Here is a 26,308-nt window from a genome sequence, read left to right as displayed (position 1 = left end):
CATTATCAACAATGGTGCAATGATCTTTGACAAGCATTTATATCTACTTGTGCTTCCGGTCACCAAATACCCCCTCTGCGTATGAGAACTTCACTTCAGCTCTCTTATCTTAAAGAAAAGTTTCAGAAGCAACTTTAGGTTGGGTCTATGACTAAATTTGATATGATTTGATTTAAAAGCCATGTAGGATAGTCTAATGCCCAACATTGAATGCTGCAATCCAATTACATGGGGAAAAGTTCTCCATTCCTTTGGTTGTGTTCATGTTATAGGATGCTCTGTATGCCAAATTTATTACTTTATTACTTTATAAGGAACTCAAAGCAGGGAACGTAATGCTCCTTCCTCTTCCTATTTTCCCTACAACAACACCACCAGTGGGATGAGTTGGGCTGAGAGAGCACCTGGCACAAAAATCACCCAGACAGCTGTCATGCTTAAGATGGAACTAGAACTCATGGTCTCCTGATGATTGGCCCTAAGTCATCCCGACAGCTTTCATGCCTGAGGCAGGACTAGAACTCAAAGTCTCCTGGTTGATTGGCCCAAAATCACCTAGCCATGCCTGAGGTGGAAGTCATAGTATCCTGGTTAGCTTTGTGAATATTGAAATGCATGCAGGCTTGCCCTTCCATACATGGAAGAAAGGAGTCCTTTCTAACTGATATTCAGATGTGCTAAACTTTGAATGTGTCTTTACTTCTTAGGTGTTCCCCAATTTTAATGAGGCCAAAGCAGCAGCTGCTGGGATTCCCAACATATCATCCACCTGAAATATCCAATGATCTCTCTCTCTCTCTCCCTCTTTCTCTGTCTCTGTCTTTCTCCCTCTCTCCCTCCCTCTCTCTGTCTCTCTCTCCCCCTCCCTCCCTCTTTCTGTCTCTCTCTCTCCCCCTCCCTTCCTCTCTCTCTCTCTCCCTCCCTCCCTCTTTCTCTCTGTCTCTCTCTCTGTGTACTGTATACGTATTTATATATGTCTCTGTGTATGTATATATATATATATAGGTGTGTGGCTGTGGCTGTGAGAGAGAGACAGACAGACAGGCAGACAGACAGACAGTCTGCAGCTCTTAATTGCTATTACAAAGATGTCCACCTTTTCTGTGTCCTTAACTCTTTAAAAACTTTTAGCCGTCTTCAAAACCACAATTCTGATCCATTTCACCCTCAAGGCGTAACTCCCAGTGGAGGCAAACTATTAAAAAGAATTTTGAGCTGGTAGTGATCCTGCAAACAAATGGAAACAAAACAAAACAACCCCCCCCAAGGATGTTATATTGGAAAGAAGAATTCATTCGGATCAGCTTTTAGTTCATATACTTGAATTTTGCAAATGGCACGTGGCCAAATTTCCTTGCTGGGCTACTGCTGGGTTGGTGTGCTCTGTCGGAAGGGGGAAGAGGCGGCTTTTTCCAGCTGCCCTTTGACGTTTGTAATGACCACACCCCTCTGGTGATTTGAAGAGCCGCCACTATTAGGAACATTATGGTATTTCCATCCTCTTTAGATTCAGTAAAGAGGAACCCACCAGGTATTTGAAGGGAGTCTTTAGCCAAGCGTGGAAAGAACAGCTTGTGGACAGCGGGATAACTCTTGCGTTCTTCTTCCAACTTGTATTTCAGGCAAGTCAACAATTCTTCCTTTTCTAGGAACGTTTTACTGTTGGGCAAATCTTCTTTTTTTATTTGCAGAGGTGGGTAGTAGATAATCTGTACAACTCATGACTTGCTGCTCGCCTTGTTAATTAGTTTCCTTAGCACTGGGAGAAGAACGAAAGACAGATAACTGTAGATGATACAGATGCAGCAGATCACAGGGCTATGTTTTAATCAGAAGTAATGCAACTTTTAGACTCATATTGGTGATACTTTGTAGGTTGGAAAACAAACAAACAAACAGAAGGGATAGAAGTTAGACACTCGGTGGCATTGTCTAAATATAAATAGCATACTTCCAATATTAGAACAAGAGATTGGCAATGGGTCTTCTTCTGGCAGATGTCTACAGTTAAGGGTTGCCTGTATGTATATTTATTTATTTATTTATTTTTTGCAAAGCTTTAAGATACAGAACTTTAGGATTTGGGATAAAAAGACCGGCTTTCGAACAGTAAGAAACTTTTAGGTTTTGTAGCAAGTATTTAGAGGATGTAATTCCTCTCAACTTTCTTTTGGATCTTCATTGCTTACCATTGCTTCCCTACTGGAAGAATTTACTTAGCAGAATTTTCGTTTCCGAACAACAAAAATGAGCAAAGAACAGCAAGTATTTCAAAACCCAAACGGGGAGGGGATGCTTGCCAATGTTGCATGACTCTGAATATAAAGAATAATGTGTGACTAAGGCCTAAAAATGACATGCGGTATTCGGCGTCCCTTGTAGAAATGACAGGAAATTATTTTTAATTAAATGAAAGCGATATTGATGAGAACTTGTTTTCCTCCTATTGTTATTTGCGAGAAAGGGTTGGGACATTCATTAATGCATGGAGAGCTGTGTCTTTTGTGTAACTTGTAACTAATTCTTCTGGGAAGCCCTGATATCAGTGGGAAATTTCGTTAGGGGCTTTTAGCTTTTTGTAGTATTGTGTAATAGAATGGACGGCATGTGGCTAGTCCTCAAATTCTCAGATGTTAGTTGTCAAAGGGATCTGTGAGATAGTGATACTGATATTAGCTACTAATCAAGGGAGAGAAGCAACCTGGAATTAAGGAAAAACTTCCTAATCGTGAGGATAATCAACCAGTGGAACAACATGCCACTAGAAGCTGTGGGTGCTTCATCAGTGGAGGTTTTAAAGAGATCAGACAACCATTTTTCTAGGAATAGTATAGGGACTCCTGCTTGACTAGAAGACCCCAAGGTCCCTGAGAGACCTTGGAGGGAGACCAAGGGACTGGAGGCTAAAACATATGAAGAACAGTTGCAGGAACTGGGCATGGCTAGTCTAGTGAAGAGAAGGACAAGGGGAGGCATGATAGCAGGCTTCCAATATCTCAGGGGCTGCCACAAAGAAGAAGGAGTCAAGCTATTCTCCAAAGCACATAAGGGCAGAACAAGAAGGAATGGGTGGAAAGTAATCAAGGAGAGAAGCAACTTAGAACTAAGGAGAAAATTCCTGACAGTTAGAACAATTCAACAGTGGAACAACTTGTCTCCAGAAGTCATAAATGGTCCAATACTGGAAGTTTTTAAGAAGATGTTGGATAACCATTTGTCTGAAATGGTGGTGTAGGGTTTCCTGCCTAAGCAGGGGGTTGGACTAGAAGACCTCCAAGGTCCCTTCCAACTCTGTTATTCTATTCTATTCCCTTCCAGCTGTATTCTGAATTGCATTGATATGTTCAGAACCCTAGTTGTGCGTTTGTGAATCAAATCGCCCTGTACTGCTGAAGTAGGAAATACAGAGCCCATAATATTTGATCCTTCCAGCATGAAAAGACCAGGGGATAATGGGATCTCTGCCATCAAATTTACACATATGCCTGGGCTGAGAGATGCCTGGTTTTTGAAAGCTTTCACTAGCTTAATGAGTTCCTCACTGAAGTATTGTGTCGTCGGCCCACCCAGGTTTTAAAAACATCTGGAAATCTGGGCTACACCAATGTCTTGAATTGCTTGGAGTATCCCTATGAGAAGAGATATTTCCTGGTTTAAAAGATTCTAAAGCTTTTAGGCTCCGAACAGTGTCACCCTCCTTTCCTAGGTGTGTTACACAGAGATCGCTTATGGGTAATTAAGCTTAGAATGATGCCAATCCTATTCACCATTAACAGTGTTAACTCTCTCTTGACTTTTGGGGAAGGCCTGGCTCTGTAGATTTGAATTCTGCAGAACCAAAATCAAAATTTCCAAATTTTTGTGCTGCCTGAATAGCAAAGCCTTAGGAATAGAATAGAATAGAATAGAATAGAATAGAATAGAATAGAATAGAATAGAATAGAATAGAATAGAATAGAATAGAATAGAATAGGGAAGGGAAGGGAAGGGAAGGGAAGGGAAGGGAAGGGAAGGGAAGGGAAGGGAAGAGAAGAGAAGAGAAGAGAAGAGAAGAGAAGAGAAGAGAAGAGAAGAGAAGAGAAGAGAAGAGAAGAGAAGAGAAGAGAAGAGAAGAGAAGAGAAGAGAAGAGAAGAGAAGGAAGGGATTTTGGAGGTCTTCTAGTCCAACCCCCTGCTTAGGCAGGAAACCCTTACACCACTTTAGACAAATGAAGTGTAAATTATCTGATTAGTGCTGTGCCTGTCCTCTGAAGGCTTCCTTGGCCGAGGCTGGTAGTTTAGCTCAGAATGATTGAGTGCGGGCAATCACTTAATGAGCCTCATGGTGCTTTGCAGGACCGACTGAAGTCCAAAACCCAAACGTTAGCTTTTCTCCAACCTGCTGAAGTTCCAGAGGTGTTGAACTATACCTTCCACCATCATCCTCAGCCGATGTGCCCCTTAATTCCTCGGGAGGGCTGCAGATTAAAGGATGGCTCCATTAACTATTCTACCACAGCTGCTTCTCTTTAATTTCCTTTCCATCTCAATCATCTTAAATTGTCCTCTCTGGGCTTGTTCCCTCTCCCCCACCACCACTCTCCAAGCACAACACATAATATGAAGTGGGGATCAGAGGAAGAACGTCAGGATGTCGTCATGCCATGTGCTTGCATTGCAACAGGAGAAGGAAAAGGTGAGATGGAAAAGAAGGCTGTTCAGTTGCCCTTCCATTGAACCTTATTCCTTCTGCCTTGCAATGAGTAAATGCCTCCCTTCACTCCATTGCTTGTATCAATTTAATGGACACAGTCAAAAATTTTAAATTTCCAACCACGAGTTGATGAATGTCTAATTTCATTCAAAAGACACATTTTTGACACTTCTGCTTTTGACTGTAGCTTCAGAAATATAGACTAGTTAAAGATTGACTTTTTTATCTCTCTCTTTCTCCTTGAGTCTTCTGTGTAATCAAATGCAATAAAATTAATGAGTTTGTTCACATTTTCATATACACCAGATTGAGACTGGACTTGTCTTCTGCAACTTTAAGACTCATCAGGATCTAACAGCCCAGTCAATTTAGCAGTATGGTTGCCCTTAGGTTGACCTCACCTCTTGACAGTTTACCAACTGTCCCTACCCTACTGCTGATTGTGATGTTATCCATATCTAATTATGCCTTCGTGAGCCTTGCCTCTCCTGTTATCAAAGACAGGATGTGAGATTTTATAGACAGAAACGGACCGTTACTTCTCTTTGAAGAGAATCAAGCCTTCTTTTATAGTTGCAGGCAAGCCATGCTTGCTATCTGGTGTCCAAACTGAAGGTTGAGGTCTTTAAAAACCCACACTCCAAATTAATGGGGCTGGAAAAACTGGATCGATCACGAGAGATATTGAACATAGAACACAAAGTATACAATTGTAGGGAAGAGAAAACAAATTTGTAGGATGTTTAGAGGGAACTGGTGTGAGAACCAAGAAATTGCTGGTTCCTTTTTTTCCTTTGGTGCTTTGAGCACCAGTTATCTGAAAATAATTTTCTTTGGTATTCCTATCTGTAAAAATAAGATAATACAGTAGTGGCCAAAATTGTGGAAACCTTTTGGGAAAAGTGTATTTTCTAAAACTAGCTAATAACACCACTTTTTTTTAGTAGTACCATAAAATTATATATCAATGGAAAGATAATTTAATCAAGAATGTAATACAATAACTTTTATGAAGGATTTGCTATTAGAATAGCAGTTACAGTATAAAGAAGAAAAGTGAAACACGTAGAAAAAACGAGATATACAAAAATTATCCATAGAAACCATAGAACCATAGAAAAAAATGAGATATACAAAAATGATCACCATGTCAGTTAATACTTAGTTGGGTAACCTTTAGCATGAATTACAGCCTTACAATGTCTTCCCATGGAGTGAACCAAGTCTTTTAGTTCCATAGCTGTTATCATGTGAAACCAAGATTGAAGGATGGCTTCTATTAACTGGGTTTTATTGCTGTGTGGCTTCTAACTAACAAGTTTCTTTAGTCGGCTCCATAGATTTTTAATTCTGGGCTATTCCCAGGCCATTCCAGCAGTATAATATGTTTATCTTGAAACGCAAAAAAAAAAAAAAAAAAAAAAAAAGTGGTGTTATTAGCCATCAAACCTCAAAAATACACTTTTCCCAAAAGGTTTCCACAATTTTGGCCACTACTTTATCTTGGGAATAAAATCACTGTTCTATCTTACTAAAACTCTTTAAAACTAAATGGTGAAAGTAGGCATGCACTGTCCTATGTGTAAGGATTTGCAAAATTATTTTGGCGCAGTTAAAAGTGGGGGGGGGTTATAAAAAAAAATCATGATTTGCTCCTCAGCTATGGTTACTTTTGCAAAGCTGCCAGGATTTGCTCAGTGAAACAATTTTGATTGCCCATTCATTCATTCCTTCATTTTAGTCCAGAATGCGGCCGCGCGGGTGGTTATGGGCGCAACTCGTTGTGCCCGCGTGACACCCCTCCTGCGCGAGCTGCACTGGCTCCCAGTGGTCTTCCGGGTGCGATTCAAGGTGTTGGTTACCACCTTCAAAGTGCTCCATGGCATAGGACCCGGGTACCTTCGAGACCGTCTTCTGCCACCGATAGCCTCCCACCGACCAGTCTGTTCCCACAGAGAGGGTCTCCTCAGGGTGCCATCAGCCAAGTTATGTCGGCTGACGACACCCAGGGGGAGGGCCTTCTCTGTGGGAGCCCCAGCCCTGTGGAATGAACTGCCCCCGGAAATACGTAAGATCTCCGATATGCCACAGAAAGACTAAAACAAGTTTTTACTGAGATTGGCTACAATAACAGTATGTTTCAAGCCTGATAGTGCTATAGTTTCTCCAAACTCTGATACTCCAGGAATCAGGAAGCTACTTCTGAATGCTACCTCATTGTTCGGGACTTTAAAATGTTTCAGCCCTTTTGCCTAGGTGAAGGTTCCTACATTTCTCTGCAGGTAGGAACAACAGAGAGAGTTAACTTCTATGACTCATGGTGGGCTTAAATGTTGATTGTTCTGTTTTTAATCGAATACCCTGAATGAGGGGTGTCCAACAGGGGTGCTATTCAGCAGGTTCTGACCAGTTCTGGAGAACCGATAGAGGAAATTTTGAGTAGTTCGGAGAACCTGTAAATAACACCTCTGACTGGCCCCGCCCCCATCTATTCTCTGCCTCCCGAGTCCCAGCTGATCAGGAAGAAATGGGGATTTTGCAGTATCTTTCCCCTGGAATGGGGAGGGAATGGAGATTTTACAGTATCCTTCCCCTGGAGTGGGGAGGGAATGGAGATTTTACAGTAACCTTCCCCTGGATTAGGGAGTGAATGGAGATTTTACAGTATCCTTCTCCTGGAATGGAGATTTTACAGTATCCTTCCCCTGGATTGGGGTGGGAATGGAGATTTTACAGTATCCTTCCCCTGGAATGAGGAGGGAATGGAGATTTTACAGTATCCTTCCCCTGGAGTGGGGAGGGAATGGAGATTTTACAGTATCCTTCCCCTGGAATGAGGTGGGAATGGAGATTTTACAGTATCCTTTCCCTGCCACGCCCATCACGCCACGCCCATCACGCCACGCCACGCCCACCAAGCCACACCCACAGAACCGATAGTAAAAAAATTTGAAACCCACCACTGGTGTCCAACCTTGGCAAGTTTAAGATTTGTGGACTTCAATTCCCAGAATTCTGCAGCCAGTTGGCTAGGGAATTCTGGGAGTTTGAAGTCCATAAGTCTTAAACTTGCCAAGGTTGAGCTTTGCCCTAAATCAATATGATACCGTAATTGCAAATAATGCTGTGTGATTCTTAGAAATAACAACAACAATAAAACCCTGCAGAGGATATTTACTAAAATGGTTGATAGTGCTTTAGAATTCAGTTTCAATGGAATTCAGAATTCAGTTTCAATTCAGTCTCAATGGAAAGTGTGAAAGAGCCATGCAAATAACAATTTTAGAGAGGGAATACTCAGAAGGAGGCATGTGCCAATGGGCCACAAATTGTGTTTAGATATCTCACTATGATTCACCATGTCTACCAATTAGAAATGGTGGTAATGCACCCCGTTTGGCAATGCTTGTCTCCTGTCTTCCTGACAATCAACGAAGGTTTCAGAATGAGCAGATCTTCCGAATCTGACACTTTTGTGTTGTGTTGTGGTGTGGTGTGGTGTGGTGTGTCAAGCTCAAGCTGTAAAGGGTATATGGCTCTTGCATGCCAGGTGTGAATTAGACTCTTGCTGTGAGTCAAACAGGGAACCTTCTTTGCGGGGGCTACAGACTGGATTTCCCAAACAAAACCATCCATTATTTCAGAAAGTACATCAACACAGCAGACCTGTTATTCATAATTTAGTCCATCTATTATTCGTAATGGAATCCATTTTGCAGAGACTTCAGATATTCTCCCTCCAGTTTGGGATTTGGACAAGTTTCTAAACCCCATTGATGCTCATGACATTATTATTGAGAGCCGTGGTAGTGCAGCGATTAGAAGGCAGTATTGCAGGACTAAAAGAATGGTTATAAGTCAAGGACTACCTTATGCCTGAGGGACGTGGTGACTCAGTGGCTAAGATGCTGAGCTTGTCAATCAAAAGGTCGGCAGTTCAGCAGTTCGAATCCCTAGTGCCACGTAGCAGGGTGAGCTCCCGTTACTTGTCCCAGCTTCTGCCAACCTAGCAGTTCGAAAGCACATAAAAAATGCAAGTAGAAAAATAGGGACCACATTTGGTGGGAAGGTAACAGCGTTCCGTGCGCCTTTGGTGTTGAGTCATGCCGGCCACATGACCACGAAGACGTCTTCGGACAGCGCTGGCTCTTCGGCTTTGAAATGGAGATGAGCACCGCCCCCTAGAGTCAGGAACGACTAGCACATATGTGCGAGGGGAACCTTTACCTTTTTACCTTATGCCTGCTCTTGAACTTGAAGCCATGGAGAGATATATAAATGTATGAATTAAAGATATTGTGTGGGCCAAGTGACAAAATACTACAGCTAAAATATCTGAGCCTTGCAATCTGTGATTTCCATTTCGTGGCCTACTGTTCCACATTTTCATGGTTGCTTTCTCAATCACAGGAACTTCAAACATTTAATCCAGATGAGAAGTCGCAGGTCCTTAATTTAGATGACCATTTCCACCCCCCCCCCACTTTTCCTAGCGGAAGAAATATTGCTTCCAATTTCTTTTAAGGGATGCTGGCACTTGCTCTCCTGCCAGCTGCTTCATATCCCAAGCAACTGAAAGAATTTCTGTAAACATTTGTAATAATGATAATAAATTACCCTCAGCTTCACCCTTGAGCTTCTGCCTTCTTTTCATGGTTTCAGTTTTCAAGACAAATGCACCACTCTACCCCACTCCTGTTTTCTCCCAAGTAAAGCATTTTAGATATGGTATATAGGTGGAAATGATGAAAATAAATTCATATATTCATAAAGACTGCCCAGTAGGTCACTGTCAGGATATTTGTGGTCACCAGTTCCAAGCTCAGTTTAAGCTTGTAGAACCATCTGCAGCTCTATTCAAAACTGCTATCTGTAGCGTGATTTAGCCAGGTTGAAATTATCAGAGGCCCAAATAGCTACAAGGATCGATCTTTGCAAACATATTCCTGCCTTCATTATGACCTTGATGAGCCTGGTTATATTATTAATAAAAAACAACAACAACAATGCTCAACTCTGTAGATCAATCAGATATTCATTTTGAATTTATTTCCATAACAGAAGATTAGGAAAAGCCCCCTTCCCTCCATAATTTATTCGTTAAATTTATATACCACTTATCTCATTTTTGGAGGCAATAGACAACTTAATAATGGTTCCAATGTTATGGAGTTTGAGAAATAGTAGATTCAATGAATAGCTTACAAATTGATTGTCTGAATATATGAGCTAATCTAGTCCTGTTTTAGGTGAGAAAGAGATGGAGGATGGACAAATATAACAATATTACTTTATTTGTTCACTCTGTTTAAAGAATGCCTTATAACCAAAGTTGTCTAGATAGTGTATCAGTGAAAAGAATATATGAATTAATCCAAGCGATTAAAGGAACGGATCAGATCATAAAAACAAATAAAACCATCAGCCACCCCTAATAAAAACAAAAGCAACAACATCAATAAAGATTAAAACGGGGAAGATCTAAATGATTAGAGTAGAGTAGAGTAGAGTAGAGTAGAGTAGAATAGAATAGAATAGAATAGAATAGAATAGAATAGAATAGAATAGAATAGAATAGAATAACAGAGTTGGAAGGGACCTTGGAGGTCTTCTAGTCCAACCCCCTGATTAGGCAGGAAACCTTACACCACTTCAGACAAATGGTTATCCAACATCTTAAAAATTTCCAGTGTTAGAGCATTTACAACTTCTGGAGGCAAGTTGTTCCACTGATTAATTGTTCTGCCAGGAAATTTCTCCTAAGTTGCTTCTCTCCTTGATGAGTTTCTATCCATTGCTTCTTGTCCTGCTTGACTCCCTCTTCTTTGTGGCAGCCCCTGAGATATTGGAAGACTGCTATCATGTCTCCCCTAGTCCTTCTTTTCATTAAACTTGACATACCCAGTTCCTGCAACCGTTCTTCATATGTTTTAGTCTCCAATCATTCCCTAATCATCTTTGTTGCTCTTCTCTGCACTCTTTCTAGAGTCTCAACATCTTTTTTACATCGTGGCAACCAAAACTGGATGTAAAAAAGATGTTGAGAATTTGTTGTTACAAAAATGGCTAGTTTCTATTAACATCTCCCTCTTCAAGTTTCTAAATTTTTTGAAAATTAGGGAAAAATGTGACGTATGTATGTGTGTGTGTGTGTGTGTGTGTGTGTGTGTGTGTATTCATAAAGTATATACTAGCACATGTTTCTGGAAAGATAGTTGCAGGATTCCTGGAAGCGATATCTGAAGAATGGGAATACCCGTCTTGATTCTCCATGCAGATTCAAGAACTGATTCACACATTCATGGGCATCTGTGCATCAGTTTCTCCAGCGGCTTTTGCAAATTCGGTTCAAAGGGATAAAGATAACACAAAGCACAAAATAGTCCACAAGCTCTTCCGCATGTCATTGTTCATTTTTTGTAATTTTTTCAACAAAAACTGAAGACAACCTTCAAACGTCTTGCTTTCTATTAGGTATTAGGAAGTGTTGTGTGAGGTTGCTGAGAATGCCATGAATTTTCTTTCCTAAACCTTGTGCATTGTGTGTCTTTGAGAGGCAACGTAAGATTGGCACTTCTTTTTTTTTTTCCATCTGCGGTGGCAATGCCTAATGAGCTAAAAACTTTGGTTAAAGATTTTTGATGACATGGAGAAAATTGATCACAAATCTTTAAAATGCAACTCTCAGTACATTAGAAGTGAAATGCAAACAAAAAAAAATATTCCATTTGTATTGAAGATGAAGGCATTGGATGGTATTGGATGCTTTATTCTTCTGTTTAATTGTGTTTGATTCTTGAAAACTGCCTGGACAAGTCCCTGCAGTTTTCTTGGCAAGGTTTTCAGAAGCCTTCTTCTGGCTGAGACAGAAGCTGTCATGCCCAGGGTGGGATTAGAACTCACACTCTCCTAGTTTCTAGCCTGATGCCTTAACCACTACACCAAACTCACTTCAAGTTCAGATAACATGAAAAATTGAACTGCAGAATTAACTTGGCAACAAAAATACTCGAGATGTTCTACAATTAAGAATACACACCATTTATTAGTTGTGTCAATACAGGGTTTTTTCCTGATAGCTCCCATTTCCAAGATCCTGGAATTTACAGGGACAGAGAGTTCCAGCTGGCTGCAGTGAGAATAGAATAGAATAGAATAAGGACCAGGATTAGGATTAGGATTAGAACAGAACAAAGAATGAATAGAATAGAAATTAGGAAAGAATGAATAGAATATGGAATATGGAATAACAGAGTTGAAAGGGACCTTGGAGGTTTGATTAGATTAGATTAATAGAGTTGGAAGGGACCTTGGAGGTCTTCTAGTCCAACCCCCTGCTCAGACAGGAAGCCCTATATCATTTCAGACAAATAATTGTCCAATCTCTTCTTAAAACTTTCCAGTGTTGGGGCATTCACAACTTCTGGGGTCAAGTCATTCCACTGATTAATTATTCTAACTGTCAGGAAATTTCTTCTTAGTTCTAGGTTGCTTTCCTTTTTGTCCCATCGTCCCATTCCAACTTGGGTAGACCCTATTTCTAACCTGGCATGCCTCAAAGGTCTGACAATGGGAAATCCATCCATCCAGATGGAAGTTTTTGCTTCTATGGCTTCAAGTAGATCCTCTAGGTAACAATTTAACAAGCTCCTTTTCTCCATTTCTGCAGGCACCCTGGAAACGATGAGTTACTACATGGATACAACTATTGCGAATCAGTCTCATTATCCCCTGCCTCGTCCTCTGATGATGGTAAGGAAATTGTTAGAAATAGCTAATATACACTAAGTATGCAAAATAAGGTGAGAATGCAATGGCTCAGAGGTTAAAGATACTGAGTTTGTCAGCTGGAGAGCTGAAAAGCCTGGGTTTGAGACCCGAACTCTGTGCATTGGGGTGAGCTCCTGTTACTTGTTCAAGCTCCTGCCCATCTAGTAGTTCAAAAGCATGCAAATGCGAATATATCAATAGGTACCATTTTGGTGTGAAGGTAACAGCATTCCGTATGCCTTTGGTGCCGTAGTGGGTTTCAAATCCCGGCGCTACCAGTTCGCTATCAGTAGCACGCAGGCATGTGCATTCACTTTGTGAGTATGTAGTGCTTTTGCGTATGCGCAGAACATTTTTGATGATGTCTGGGTGGGTGGGCGGAGCCTCCCGCTGCCACCACTACCGGTTCTCCCGAACCGGGGCGAACCAGGAGCAACCCACCACTGTTTTGATGTAAAGCCATGCTGGTCACATGATCACAGAAGTGTCTTTGGAAAATGCTGGCTCCCTCCCCCAAGAAACAGATGAGCAGTGCCCCCTAGAGCTGTACATGACCGACAGGGAAACTTTTACCTTTTTTAATGCAAAAAGTTGAGGCTGCAATGTTATCGTCTTTATTTTATTGCATTGAAAAGAGCTGGAAGCTAATGTTCCCCCCCCTTTTTTTTTCCCATTACCCTAAACTTCTCTTTTCACCTTTCCTGCTTTCCCAGTATCTTTATTTTCCCTTCTGTTTTATATTTTGATGCGTTTAGTAAAATTATATATATGAAAATACAGCCATCAGGAGCTTGCTCAAACGAGTTTGAGAATAGGAGGTTGGCCAGCTATGGAGCAGTGGCAAGAAGGAAACAGTTGTGCCTGGGAGGAGCAAGTGCATAAATGGAGCCAGGCCGTCAGAAAGCAGAGGGGAAGGGAAGGAAGTTCCCCTTCCTGTTATCCCAAAGTATTAGCAGGCTCAGCAGATACGCTGCCAGTGAGATATGTTCCCTTCTGTCTAAGCAATGAACCTTTGTCACAAAAGAAACATCTCTGCTGGCATTGCATTTCCTCTGAACACACTTAATTTGGGGAGGATTTCTTAGTAAAGCAGGGTCTGTTCGGGCTGCTGTCAGAGAAGGTAGCAGCCATTGGCATCGGACTCCCCAAAGGTGCTTTTTCAAAAGGCAACTGGGCTTTGGATGTCCTTGAAGATGTCCTTCACTGGACAAAAATACATACGTGGTTGGAGAAGATGCTAGAACAACACCTTGATCTGAAACCTGAAATATTTCTGTGGGGGATTTTACCAGAAACTTATAGTAAAGAGAATATATATTTGATTATCCATGTAATAACTGCAGCTAGGATTGTATTTGCACATAACTGGAAAAGTGAAGAGATTCCTACAGATGAGAATGTGATTAGGAAAATATTAGAATTGTGCAGAAATGAATAGGTTAACACTTGCAAGTAAAGAGAGGGAACAAACTGAATATTATAATGTATGGGAACTATTTTACCGATGGCTAGAGAATAAATATGAAAGTTAGAAATAAAAGTAGATTAGTGGAATATAGAAATAAGTTAAGAAGAGAATGGTTACATTATTAGACATGCAAGGTATATCAATATTACCGTAAGTTTAGATAAACAATGAATATGGCTGTAAATTTTAATTGTTATTGCACACGGCATTTGTACCCAGACGACACACTGTTTAATGGAAGATGGATTGTTTGTATTAAAATAAAATAAATTTTAAAAAAAAGAAAACAAGAAGATTTCGCTTCTCATCCAAGAAGCTTCTTCAGTTCTGACAGAATGATAGAGAATGGAAAGGGTGGGGAGATGTTATATTCCTTGCAGTCATCTGGTTGTTAGCACTCTCTCTGAGAGTTGTTGAGGCCGCTTGGAGATTTATCGATGCCCTCAGGCTCACCTGAATAGTGCAAGTGAGTGTGGAAACTTCTTGGAACTGCTTGTGTTTTAAACAGGAGATAGGTGGTGTCATAATGGTCTCCCTCTGTTGAAAGAGTGCTATTCAGTTTTAATATAGATCAGGAGTCTCCAACCTTGGCAACTTTAAGCCTGGCGGACTTCAACTCCCAGAATTCCACAGCCAGCTTTCTGGGAATTGAAGTCTGCCAGGCTTAAAGTTGCCAAGGTTGGAGACCCCTGATATAGATGGTGTCAGGTTTCGATGTCGTCTCAAATAAAATAAATTGCATTTCCAAACAAATAGTCTTTGAAGAAATCTTTCATTTTATTAAGCACGACAACCTGTCCCCGATTGTGGCGTAGCCAATACTGACTTCCTGACCCCAAACCTTCCCTTTCCGTTCCCCAATTCTCTGCGTCTCATTGGCTTCTTCCCAAATCACTCTCCCCATATCTACTACTTCAGCTCCCAGGAATGTCCCCCCTCCCATCTCATCTCCTAGGGGATATTATCTTCAGGGAAAATAAGTAGGTGAGAAGTCAAGCCTCCTCTTGCCAGCTGCCCCCTCTTCTCCTTCTTATGTCAGCACTAGAGTAAATGCAGGTTGAAGTGCTGACAGATGGCCTCTTTGACCCCTCTTTCAAATCAGCAGTCCTCTCTGTCCAGAATGTAGTCTGAGAATCTCCATAGACATTGGCATGGGGCGTTTCATAGGAAGTTAATTTATTATTGACTATGATTCATGCATCTCACTGAGACATCCTGTTGCTTAATTTCATTTAGTTTAGGATAAAAACACAGCCATTGCCACCTTGTAAAGCAAGGAGAATTCAGAACAAAGTAAATCGAATCAATGGTGCCTCATTGAATAAACCAAAGAAATTTCAGTTTAGGATTACTGTGTTTTCCCAAAAATAAGACCCTGTCTTATATTTTTTTGAACCCCAAAATAAGCACTTGGCCTTATTTTTGGGGAGGTCTTATTATTTTGGGGCCCATGGAGCAAGATGGGGCTCCTCTTGCCGTCTTACCTGATTTCCAGCTCTGTGTTTAAATATTTTTGGGGAGGGCTTATTTTCAGGGGGAGGCTTATTTTAGCGCATGCGCTCAAAAGCCCAATTGGGCTTATTATCAGGGGATGCCTTATTTTTGGGGAAACAGAGTATGTCTGTGCCCAGTCAGTCTTTGAAATGGTTGCAATCCTGAATCAGGTTTTTGCAGACCCAAGGATTCCTTATTAAATAATATCACATTCAAACTCACAATACCATAAGACAGCCGACGTGTTCAAATGAGACACACCATCTTCTCTGAAATGACGGTTGTGTGAACCAAATCTTCAGAGATGCCCCTCTGACAGGGGTGGGTTCTACTTAACTTTACTACCGGTTCGCAACGGGATTGCACATTTGCAGATCGCCGATGATGACATCCGGGGCGGTGGACGGAGCCTCCAGCCGGTTTTACTACTGGTTCTTGCGAACCAGTCCGAACCGCGGGCAACCCACCACTGCCCTCTGATGCAGTTTTTCTCAATCTTGGCAATGTTAAAATATGTGGACTTCAATTCCCAGAATTCCCCAATCAGTTGTGTGGGGGGGGGAGGGGTTGTCTTATTAAAGCTGTTAATGTAATTTCTTAGTATCTTGAGGGGGTCACCCCTCACCCCAGAGTAATTTTAGACTATTTAATGGTGCATTTTAGGCTAAATAATTTTAGACTAAAGTAATGGTGCATTTCTGACAGAGCAGGGAATGGATGTTTTTTTTTTTAAAAGAAAAAAAATGGACATTATTAAAAGTTTCTGCTTCATTTGTGGGATTTCCTGCTTCTTCTGTTGGCTTCAAGGTTTCTGCTTTAAAAATCCTTCCCTGATGGTTCCACTGCCCCAAAACATCTTAAAGTTCTACTGTTTCCTTTAATAAATGTCAAATTTGGGCTGCTTGAAATCAAAATGGCAGGTGCAATCCTATACACCGCCCAGATTGTCACAAAGATGCAGCCTCAGACATAGGGTGAGGTGGCCTAGAGGTTAAGATGCTGGTCTTGTTGCCTGGAAGGTTGGAAGTTCGAGACCCAAGTGTGACAGAGCAAACTCCTGTTGCTTGTCCGAGCTCCTGCTCACCTAGCCATTCGAAAGCATGCAAATGCAAATAGATAAATAGGGTACCACTTGGGTGGGAAAGTAACAGCATTCCATGGACCTCTGCATGGAGTCATGCTGGCTGCATGACCATGATGTGTCTTCAGACAACACTGGTTCTCTCAGCGAAGAAACAGAGATGAGCACCCTAGAGTCAAATACAACTGGACAGGGGAAATTTTGACCTTGCTGTCTCAGGCAACCCTTCTGAGACATCCATGTTTTTATGGGACCTATTGGTGGCCTCTGAAGCCTCCTGATCAGTGGTGGAATCCAAATTTATTTTACTACCGGTTCTGTGGGCGTGGTTTGGTGGGCGTGGTGTGGTGTGGCTTGGTGGGCATGGCTTGGTGGGCATGGCAGGGAAAGGATACTGCAAAATCTCCATTCCCATCCCACTCCTGGGGAAAGAATATTGCAAAATCTCCATTCCCTCCCCACTCTGGGGCCAGCCAGAGGAGGTATTTGCTGGTTCTCCGAACTGCTCAAAATTTCCGCTACTGGTTCTCCAGAACCTGTCAGAACCTACTGGATTTCACCCCTGTTCTGATTCTTCACCTTTCCAAAGATACAAACTATGACATTCTTCTTGCATTGTCCCTGTATGAAATTGCATGGATTGGATCATAATAATTTACATACAGGTTTCACTTCTACGGGTTGTACTTGCATCGGGCTAACTGGATGTAATAATCTGTTGGATAGAAGGAGTTTTCATTTCAATATGGGTTAATTATAGCTAAGCTTAATAAAAGGTCTGGCAATTTTTTGCTTAGAGGTTCTGAAGACCCAGAGAGCTATAGATGGTCAGCATTCCTTTACCCTGGGAATTATGGTAATTTATCCAGAGAAGATAGAAGTTCATAGCTTGTAGCTACTGGGTTTGATCTTAATAACTTCTGAAATCAAAGGAAGATAAGCCTGCATGGACATACTTTTATAATCATTATCCAGAGTTGAAATAATAACTTTTGGCATTCTGAACCATGCATTCCTTTGCAGCATCTTTCTTGGGCCATCACTGAGAGAAATTGCTTGATTTTCAGTCACCCATCATGAAAAGTCTGTCTGTCTCTGTCTGTCTGTCTATCTTCATTCTAAAATGAAAAAGAGAAATACAGGGAGTCCTTGACAAAAGAATAGGAATAGGAAAGGAAAGAGTATAGTAGAATAGAGAATAGAGTAGAGAATAGAATAATAGGAGGAATAGGAATAGGAGAGTAGAGAGTAGAGTAGAGAATAGAGTAGAGAATAGAATAATAGGAGGAATAGGCATAGGAAAGGAAAGCGTAGAGTAGAGAATAGAGTAGAGAATAGAATAGAATAATAGGAGGAATGAGAATAGGAATAGGAAAGAAAAGAGTAGAGTAGAGTAGAGTAGAGTAGAGTAGAGTAGAGTAGAGTAGAGTAGAGTAGAGTAGAGTAGAGTGAAGAGAATAGAAGAGAATAATAGGAACAGGAAAGGAAAGGAAAGAGTAGAGAGTAGAGTAGAGAATAGAGTAGAGAATAAAGTAGAGAATAGAATAATAGGAGGAATAGGAATAGAATTGAATTCTTTATTGACCAAGTATGATTAGACACATGAGGAATTTGTCTCCATTGCATAAGGTGTCACTGTACATACAAGCTATACGTGATAAATCATGATCATGATCATAAAATTCATTCATCATAAATCATAAAATGACCACAATTGAACCCAACATTTCTGTTGCTAAGCAAAACACTGTTTAAGTGTGTTTTGTCCCATTTTATGACCTTTCTTGGCACAGTTGTTAAGTCAAAATCACTGCAATTCTTAAGTGAGTAACACGGTTGTGAAGAGAATCTGTCTTGCCCATCAGAAGGTGGCAAAGGGTGATCACATGACCCTAGGACAGGGGTGGGCAATTGTGGCTCTTTTATAACCTGTAGACTTCAACTCCCAGAATTCCTGAGACAGCCAAGCTAGGAGGTGAAATCCACAGGTTGTAAAAGAGCCACAATTGCCCACCCTTGCCCTAGGACACTGCAACTGTCATAAATAGGAACCATTTGTCAAGCATCCTAATTTTTATCATGTGAGCCCAGGGCTGCTGCCACAATTGTAGTTGTGAAAAATGGCCCTAAGTTGCTGTTTGTAACTTTGAATGGTCACTGAATGTGAAGTTGTGACTTGAGGACTACCTGCATGCAGAAAAAAAATGTGCATTTTAGGGAAAAACGCAAAACTGTCAGGAATGAGGGCGACTTGCACATGGAAAATATGGACATTTAAACTAATAAGTAGAGAATTAATCAGTGGAACAACTTGCCTCCAGAAGTTATAAGTGCTCCAACGCTGGAAGTTTTTAAGAAGAGATTGGACAACCATTGGTCTGAAGTGGTGTAGGGTATCCTGAATGGAGCAGTGGGTTGGACTAGATCAGGGGTCTCCAACCTTGGCAACTTCAAGACTTGTGGACTTCAAGTCATAAAGCATGCGCTGGCTGAGGAATTCTGGGAGTTGAAGTCCACAAGTCATAAAGTTGCCAAGGTTGGAGACCCCTGGACTATTTATTTATTTATTTATTTATTTATTTATTTATTTATTTATTTATTTATTTATTTATTTATTTATTTATTTATTTATTTATTTATTTATTTATTGGTTCGATTTATATGCCGCCCTTCTCCAGAGACTCAGGGCGGCTTACAATGCGTTAAGCAATAGCCTTCATACTTTTTTTTTTTATTAAAAAGTTTTACAGAAAGTTTACATGTTTATTGCCCCCCTTCCCTACCACCCCTCCCCCCTCCTCTCCCTTACCCCCACCACCCCTCCCCCACCCCTTCCCCTTCCCATCTGCCCACCTCCCCCCCTCTTCCCAGAACAAATTACAGGGTATATCATTCAACAATCATAATCCATCCTAATCTAAATAATTATAACATTCAGCATCTCTTATTCCTTCAATTCCCTAATGACCCTGCTAATTTAATTACCTAAAAACACGCCAAATATTTACATATTTATTCATAACCTTTCTGCAACTTCTTATTCCAGTATTTACTTTGAATATAATCTATCCATCTTCTCCAGTCCCTTAAATATCTTTCATTTGAATGTTCCTTCAAGTACACCGAAATTTTTGCCATCTCCACTAGGTTTGTTACTTTCAGTACTTTTTGTATATACCTGCTTAGTAGGACTTTTGCCCCCCCCCCCCACAAGCGGTGTTCTTTTTTATACAAAGTCAGCTTCTTGCCCCACAATCCGGGTCCACATTTTACCTACCTCGAAAGGATGGAAGGCTGAGTCAACCTTCAGCTAGAAGACCTCCAAGGTCCCTTCTAACTCTGACATTGTGTTATTCCCTACCTGTCTGATTGGGTGGACAGGCTGATACAATGAGGAGAAGATTGTATTAAATGCGTTTGCGTCAGAGTTCATCAGACCTTCTAATTTTAATATTCTCCTTTATTAGACCTTCTAATTTTTACTCAGAGTTGTTCAAAGGAGACCAACACTTAGAGGAGACACTGTTCTGTGCCATATTGTGACCAAGTGCCCAGTCACAATTACTCATTCGTGTTTGCATTTCATAGCTTGAAATTAACAAATGTCTTTGTTCGGTAGATGTATTTTAAAGTGACCAGGTCTCTCCGGAGACCTGAAGTGAGTGACTGTAGCTATTGTACCACTCAGTCCTCAATTACACTGAGATTGTTCTACGTGCGGGAATAGGAAGTCTCACATCAAAGCCCTTCCAGTCTATCTGCTTTGTCAATTCCGGTTGGTTGATCTCACACATGATTGACCAAAACTATTATAGGATGAAAGTAGCTGATACTCGGCCCTCAGTTCACTTCCAACCACTATTTTTTTGTGCCTTAAAGTTCATTTTTTATTCCCAAACTTCAAGGATTCCTGTAGGAATTCAACACTGAGACTTTTTAAAATAAACAGCCCATATAAGTCTCTGGTCCCTAAGGTAAGAAAGGCAAAACTCTTTGCCATACTTCAGAGGAATTTCAATAAAACAGATACAGATGCTTGGGTTTTTTAATTTAGTATATACCTTGGTGGCGCAGCAGACTAAAGTGCTGTTAAATAGCACCAGCTGCGTGCAATTACTGCAAGTTCAAATCTCACCAGGCTGAAGGTTGACTCAGCCTTCCATCCTTTCGAGGTAGGTAAAATGAGGACCCGGATTGTGGGGGCAATAAGCTGACTTTGTATAAAAAAGAACACCGCTTGGGGGGGGGGACGAAAGCCCTACTAAGCAGGTATATACAAAAGTATGAAGGCTATTGCTTAACGCACTGTAAGCAGCCCCGAGTCTCCGGAGAAGGGCGGCATATAAATTGAACCAATAAATAAATAAATAAATAAATATCCAGACTCAAATGTTATTTGAAGATCAGTGGTGGAATTCAATTTTTTTTACTACCGATTATGTGGGCGTGGCTTGGTGGGCGTGGTGTGGCTTGGTGGGTGTGGCTTGGTGGGCGTGGCAGGGGAAGGGTACTGCAAAATCTCCACTCCCACCCCACTCTGAGGCCAGTCAGAGGTGGTATTTGCCGGTTCTCCGAACTACTCAAAATTTCCGCTACCAGTTCTCCAGAACCTGTCAGAACCTGCTGAATTTCATCCCTGGTACAGATAGTGTATTTTAGCACTTAGCAATAGCACTTATATACTACTTCACAGTGCTTTACAGCAGTTTACAAAGTCAGCATATTGCCCCCAACAATTTGGGTCCTCATTTTACCCACCTCGGAAGAATGGAAGGCTGAGTCAACCTTGAGCCTGGTGAGATTTGAACTGCCAAATTGCAGGCAGCCGGCAGTCGGCAGAAGTAGCCTCCAGTACTGCACTCTAACCACTGTGCCACCACGGCTCATTTTAGGACTCATTCAGCTTTTTGTGATCCTAATGTTGTGCCGGGCGATGCAATTAATCTTGGACAGAAGTTGGAAAGGGTGCGGTTTTCCTTCCTTCACCCATCACGATAGCGTTGATTTGGAGATATTCAGAAAATACACCCCGTAATTAGTCATAATAAAGAATACGTGTTTTATAAATGAACAGAAGTCGTAACTGCAGCCGTCCCTGCTGTCGGCAAATTAAACAATCCTTCCTCTCCCAAAGTGGACTTCTACTTCTTAACTCCGTGTTTTGCTTTTTGCACAGAGACCTGGAGATGTCAGTTCCTACGAAGACCCCTGGATGAGCTGCGGGTTCCAGTCCAATTGCTACCAGCAGAGGGCGATCTATTCCCTTTGGGATGAGACGGCAATCCAGGAAGTGCCCACCGGCTTAGACTATCACAGCACAGGTAGAAGATAATCCTGTCCGTCTCTTTTTGCCTTTGCTGGCTGGAAAATGTTTCTTTTATGTCCTTCCCTTCTTGCTATGGTATAATGTAATGAGTTACAAATCAGGAAGTTTCTGCTACCTCTTGCCTTTACCAGGAACTTGCCAGGAAATGTTAAGCAAGCCACTTTCTCCCAATCTTTCGGTGATATGGAATTGACAACAATATTGTCCTCCTGTAAAGAGCCATGACTTGTGTTGTACGTCTCAAGAGATGTAAAAATGCACACCGAAGGAGCTACATAAAAGTGCCTTGCACCTACTTGGTTTAATCTATTTATAGCATGTGTGTTTGTTTGTTTATTGTTCAAAGCTATTAATAGGTAAAAATCTACAAGCCTAACAATAAAAGGTAACAATAAAAGAGCCTCGGTGGTGCAGCGGACTAAACTGCTGTTAAGTGCTAGCTGCCAGCTGCCTACAATTAGTGCAAGTTCGAATCTCACCAGGCTCAAGGTTGACTCAGCCTTCCATCCTTTCGAGGTAGGTAAATTGAGGACCCGGATTGTGGGGGCAATAAGCCAGCTTTGTATAGAACAATACCGCTGGGGGGGGGGCGAAAGCCCTAATAAGCAGGTATATACAAAAAAGTATGCAGGCTATTGCTATAATGCATTGTAAGCCGCCCTGAGTCTACGGAGAAGGGTGGCATATAAATTGGACAATAAATAAATAAATAAATAAATAAATAAATAAATAAATAAACAAACAAACATACCGAACATATCAGCTCTAATACCTAAGTTAGACTTTAGTACATCAGCATGCATTTTATTTTATTTTATTTTATTTTATTTTATTTTATTTTATTATTTTATTTTATTTTATTTTATTTTATTTTATTTTATTTTATTTTATTTTATTTTATTTTATTTTTTTATTTTATTATTTTATTTTATTTTATTTTATTTTTTTATTTTATTTCACCTGGTCTGCTTCTGCTTGGCTGGAAGCCTACCATGGCTTTATTTTTAATTTTTGTTTACTTATTATTAGCCTTCAGTCAATGCCGCCCGTCATGGTTGTGAACTAGATGATGAAATTGAAACCAACGGGAAGAAGGCACCTACTTTCATAGTAGTTTTGGGAAAATTGCATGGAAGGGCCCACAGAATCACCATCGATCACGGTGGATGCAAGGGTCTTCTCTAAGTGAAAATGTCAAATATTCGGGGGGGGGGAGGGAAAAATTGGGGCATTGCTTGTTTTGGCCGAGCAATGTTGGCCTTTGATTCCCACAGCCAGATTATTTACATGCAGATAAGATTACGAAGTGCTTTGGTAGGAAGAAAGCGTGACTTAGAACTTCACTGTGCCATAAAACCCAGGCTTTGGATCTCTTTGAAAGAAAGATTGTTTAGATGCAAAGAATTTTGCCTCGGAATCTTATCTCTGTCCTGGAGTTCCAAAGATACTTCTAAAGAGGTATGATAAGTTCTTCTTCTTGCGGTCAGCCGTGGAATGAAGGAAGAGATGGTCCTTGCATTAAAAACATGTACAAAGATTCTTATTTCTAAATCCTTTGGGACTCCAGCTTTCCTAAAAGAAGAGGGTGTGTGGGTATTTACTGCCCCGTTTTGAACTGCTCAGGAACAGCCAAGGAGAACCAGCTGAGATTGAAGAAGCAATGGATAAACTCAGCATATTCACTGCAGGGGTGGGCTCTACTTACCTTTACTACTGGTTCGCGATGGGATCACACGTGCATGCTCGCTTCGCTTGTGTGCGTGCCAAGCTTCTGTGCATGCGCAGATCGTCTATGATGACATCCGGGGCGGTGGGCGGAGCCTCCTGCCAGTTTTACTACCAGTTCTTGCGAACCGGTATGAACTGGGGGCAACCCACCACTGATCCACTGCCTCCTAAGCAAAATCTTGTGGAAATCTTGTGTGTTTGTACAACATCTCTCAACTTATCTCAGTGTTATTATGGAAATTCCATTCCTGGAGGTCTCCATATATGTCCCAAGAGAAAAATAATGCAATGTAATGCAATCATTCAAGAAGTCACTTGCAAAAAAAGACTAAAAGATGTTTTGGAGAGCTTTCCGTAATTGTATCTCTGGGAAGTAGAGACTATATATTTCTTAGAATAGAATAACAGAGTTGGAAGGGACCTTGGAGGTCATCTAGTCCAACCCCCTGCTTAGGCAGGAAACCCTAAGCCACTTCAGACAAATGGTTATCCAATCTCTTCTTAAAAACTTCCAGTGTTGGAGCACTCACAACTTCTGGAGGCAAGTTGTTCCACTGATTAATTGTTCTAACCTTCAGGAAATTTCTCCTTAGTCCTAAATTGCTTCTCTCCTTGATTAGTTTCCACCCATTGCTTCTTGTCCTGCCTTCGGGTGCTTTGGAGAATAGCTTGACTCCCTCTTCTTTGTGGCAGCCCCTCAGATATTGGAAGACTGCTATCATGTCTCTCCTAGTCCTTCTTTTCATTAAACTAGACATACGCAGTTCCTGCAACTGTTCTTCATATGTTTTAGCTTCCAGTCCCCTAATCATCTTTGTTGTTCTTCTCTGCACTCTTTCTAGAGTCTCCTCTTTTTTACATTGTGGCGACCAAAACTGGCTGCAGTATTCCAAGTGTGGCTTTACCAAGGCATTATAAAGTGGCATTAACACTTCACGTGATAGTATAATATATAATTCCTCTCTCTCTCTCTCTCTCTCTCTCTCTCTCTCTCTCCCTCTCTCTCTCTCTCTCTCTCTCTCTCTCTCTCTCTCCAACCAATCCATCCACCCATTCGCCCACCCACCCACCATCAAATCAATCCACAACAGGGAGATTTTCATTGCTGAGCTGAGCTCATTTTATGTGAAAGTCCCAAATTCTAAAACCTCAAGCTTTTATATATCGTTTGTACTTTAAGACAGGGGACCCCAACCTGTGGGCCATATGCTAATCACCACTGGACCCTGTGAGTGGCCGCCTGGTGCATGCACTTCCATGTGCACCCTCGTGTCCCCACTCATGCAAGCGACACTGTAAATGTCATGGGCACTCACGCATGTGCATGTACACCAGTGGTGGGTTGCCCCCGGTTCAGACCGGTTCTATAGAACCAGTAGTAAAAGTGGAGGGAGGCTCCACCCACTGACTCCGACATCATCAGAATGCTTCTGCGCAGATAACTTGCCTAATGAAAATAGAAGCTTTACGTTGGAGCAAACTGAGCGCTGTAGCTTTAAGGGATGGCACCCACTCTGCGTTTTATACAGGGAGTATCTTAGTTTTATGCCCAGCATTTTCCACTTGGGTTGAAAAGCATCTGGGAAACCTCTGGAAGTTAATTTAGACCAGGTGTGTCTAACCTGTGTCCTGTAGGCCACATGTGGCCGTGGACTGCTAATAATGTGGCCCCACAAGATAATAAAAATATAAAAAAGGAAGTTTGTTATTTATATACATTACTTATATCATATATTTTGTACGCAGCCCAAAAAAATTCCTCTTCAAACAATAAGTGGCCCAGGCAAGCCAAAAGCTTGGACACAAGGTTGGAATCCATATTGGTAGCTTCCCCATCGTATCTCAAGGATCAAGGCTCAGTGACCGGAAAGAATTGAATGGTTGTAAGTTGAGGATTACCTGTTGGTCATGGAGAAACATCTAGGGTAGGAAAGGGAAATGGATGCTCTTCTGTGCCTTGTTGGACTTGAGTGCCCTCCATGCTGTTCAGCGGGGCCTGTGGTCAAGAATGATGGGTAGTGCAGTCTAGGAGCCCCTGGGAGAATCCATATCAGCTGTTGAAACCAGCCTCTGTCCCTTTGGACAGCCACTTTCCTATTCTGAATGAAACAAGGACGATCCTGTAGATTTGGAGCGAGATGGAATAAATTTCAAATATATTGTTAGTGGAAGGTTCTAGGGCAGTGTTTCTCAACCTTGGTAGCTTGAAGATGGGTGGACTCCAACTCCCAGAATCCCCCAGCCAGCGCTGCTGGCTGAGGGATTCTGGGAGTTGAAGTCCACCCATCTTCAAGCTACCAAGGTTGAGTAACACTGTTCTAGGGCTTCTAGAGGTGACAGTGCCCCACTTCCAGGAGTGGGCTTCAAAAATTTTAGTAAGGGGTTCTCTGCCTGGTTGCTGGGTGGGCGTGGCCATGGTGGGCGTGGCCTAGTTGGCCTCCTGCACCACGGCGGGAGGGGGGAGTTTTTGCCCTCCCCAAGCTCTGGAGGCTTTCCTTGAGCCTCCAGGAGGACGAAAACAGCCTTCCCAGGCTCCGGAAGCCCTCTGGAGCCGGAACCTCCGGTAGGCCCGTTTTTCACGCTCCCTGAGCCTCCATGCACACCCTGCACTTACCTGCATTCAAAATGCGCTGTGTGGGGACTCCTGGGAGGGGACAGGCGGGGTGGGCAAGGGCAGCCAGGAGTGGGATTTGGGGGTTCTCTGAACTGCACAGAATCTTAGCTAGGGGTTCTCCCGAACCCCTGCGA

At 41.8% G+C, this 26,308-nt stretch overlaps 1 protein-coding gene and 1 long non-coding RNA gene across 2 annotated transcripts in view; one reads left to right on the top strand and one right to left on the bottom strand.

Annotated features, from left to right (window-relative positions):
- The first annotated feature begins 1,331 nt into the window (after positions 1-1,331).
- ETS1 (ETS proto-oncogene 1, transcription factor) overlaps positions 1,332-26,308 on the top strand; it is a 155,321-nt gene continuing 130,344 nt past the window's right edge. The window contains exons 1-3 of the mRNA XM_060693556.2: positions 1,332-1,622; positions 12,363-12,445; positions 21,683-21,827. Coding sequence (XP_060549539.1) covers positions 12,377-12,445; positions 21,683-21,827 — 214 coding nt within the window. The 5' untranslated portion in view covers positions 1,332-1,622; positions 12,363-12,376. The remainder of the gene's footprint in view (positions 1,623-12,362; positions 12,446-21,682; positions 21,828-26,308) is intronic.
- Positions 17,444-25,677, bottom strand: LOC132712373 (uncharacterized). The gene is made up of 2 exons (XR_015729342.1): positions 25,460-25,677; positions 17,444-17,624 (listed from the first exon to the last, which is right to left on the bottom strand). It is a non-coding gene; the product is annotated as an uncharacterized LOC132712373 (long non-coding RNA).

This window comes from Pantherophis guttatus, chromosome 9, assembly GCF_059756535.1.
Source record: "Pantherophis guttatus breed Tessera chromosome 9, ASM5975653v1, whole genome shotgun sequence".
NCBI classification, from domain to species: domain Eukaryota; kingdom Metazoa; phylum Chordata; class Lepidosauria; order Squamata; family Colubridae; genus Pantherophis; species Pantherophis guttatus.
The sequence above is the reverse complement of the archived record's forward strand: the minus strand, read 5'-3'. Positions and strand labels throughout refer to the sequence as shown.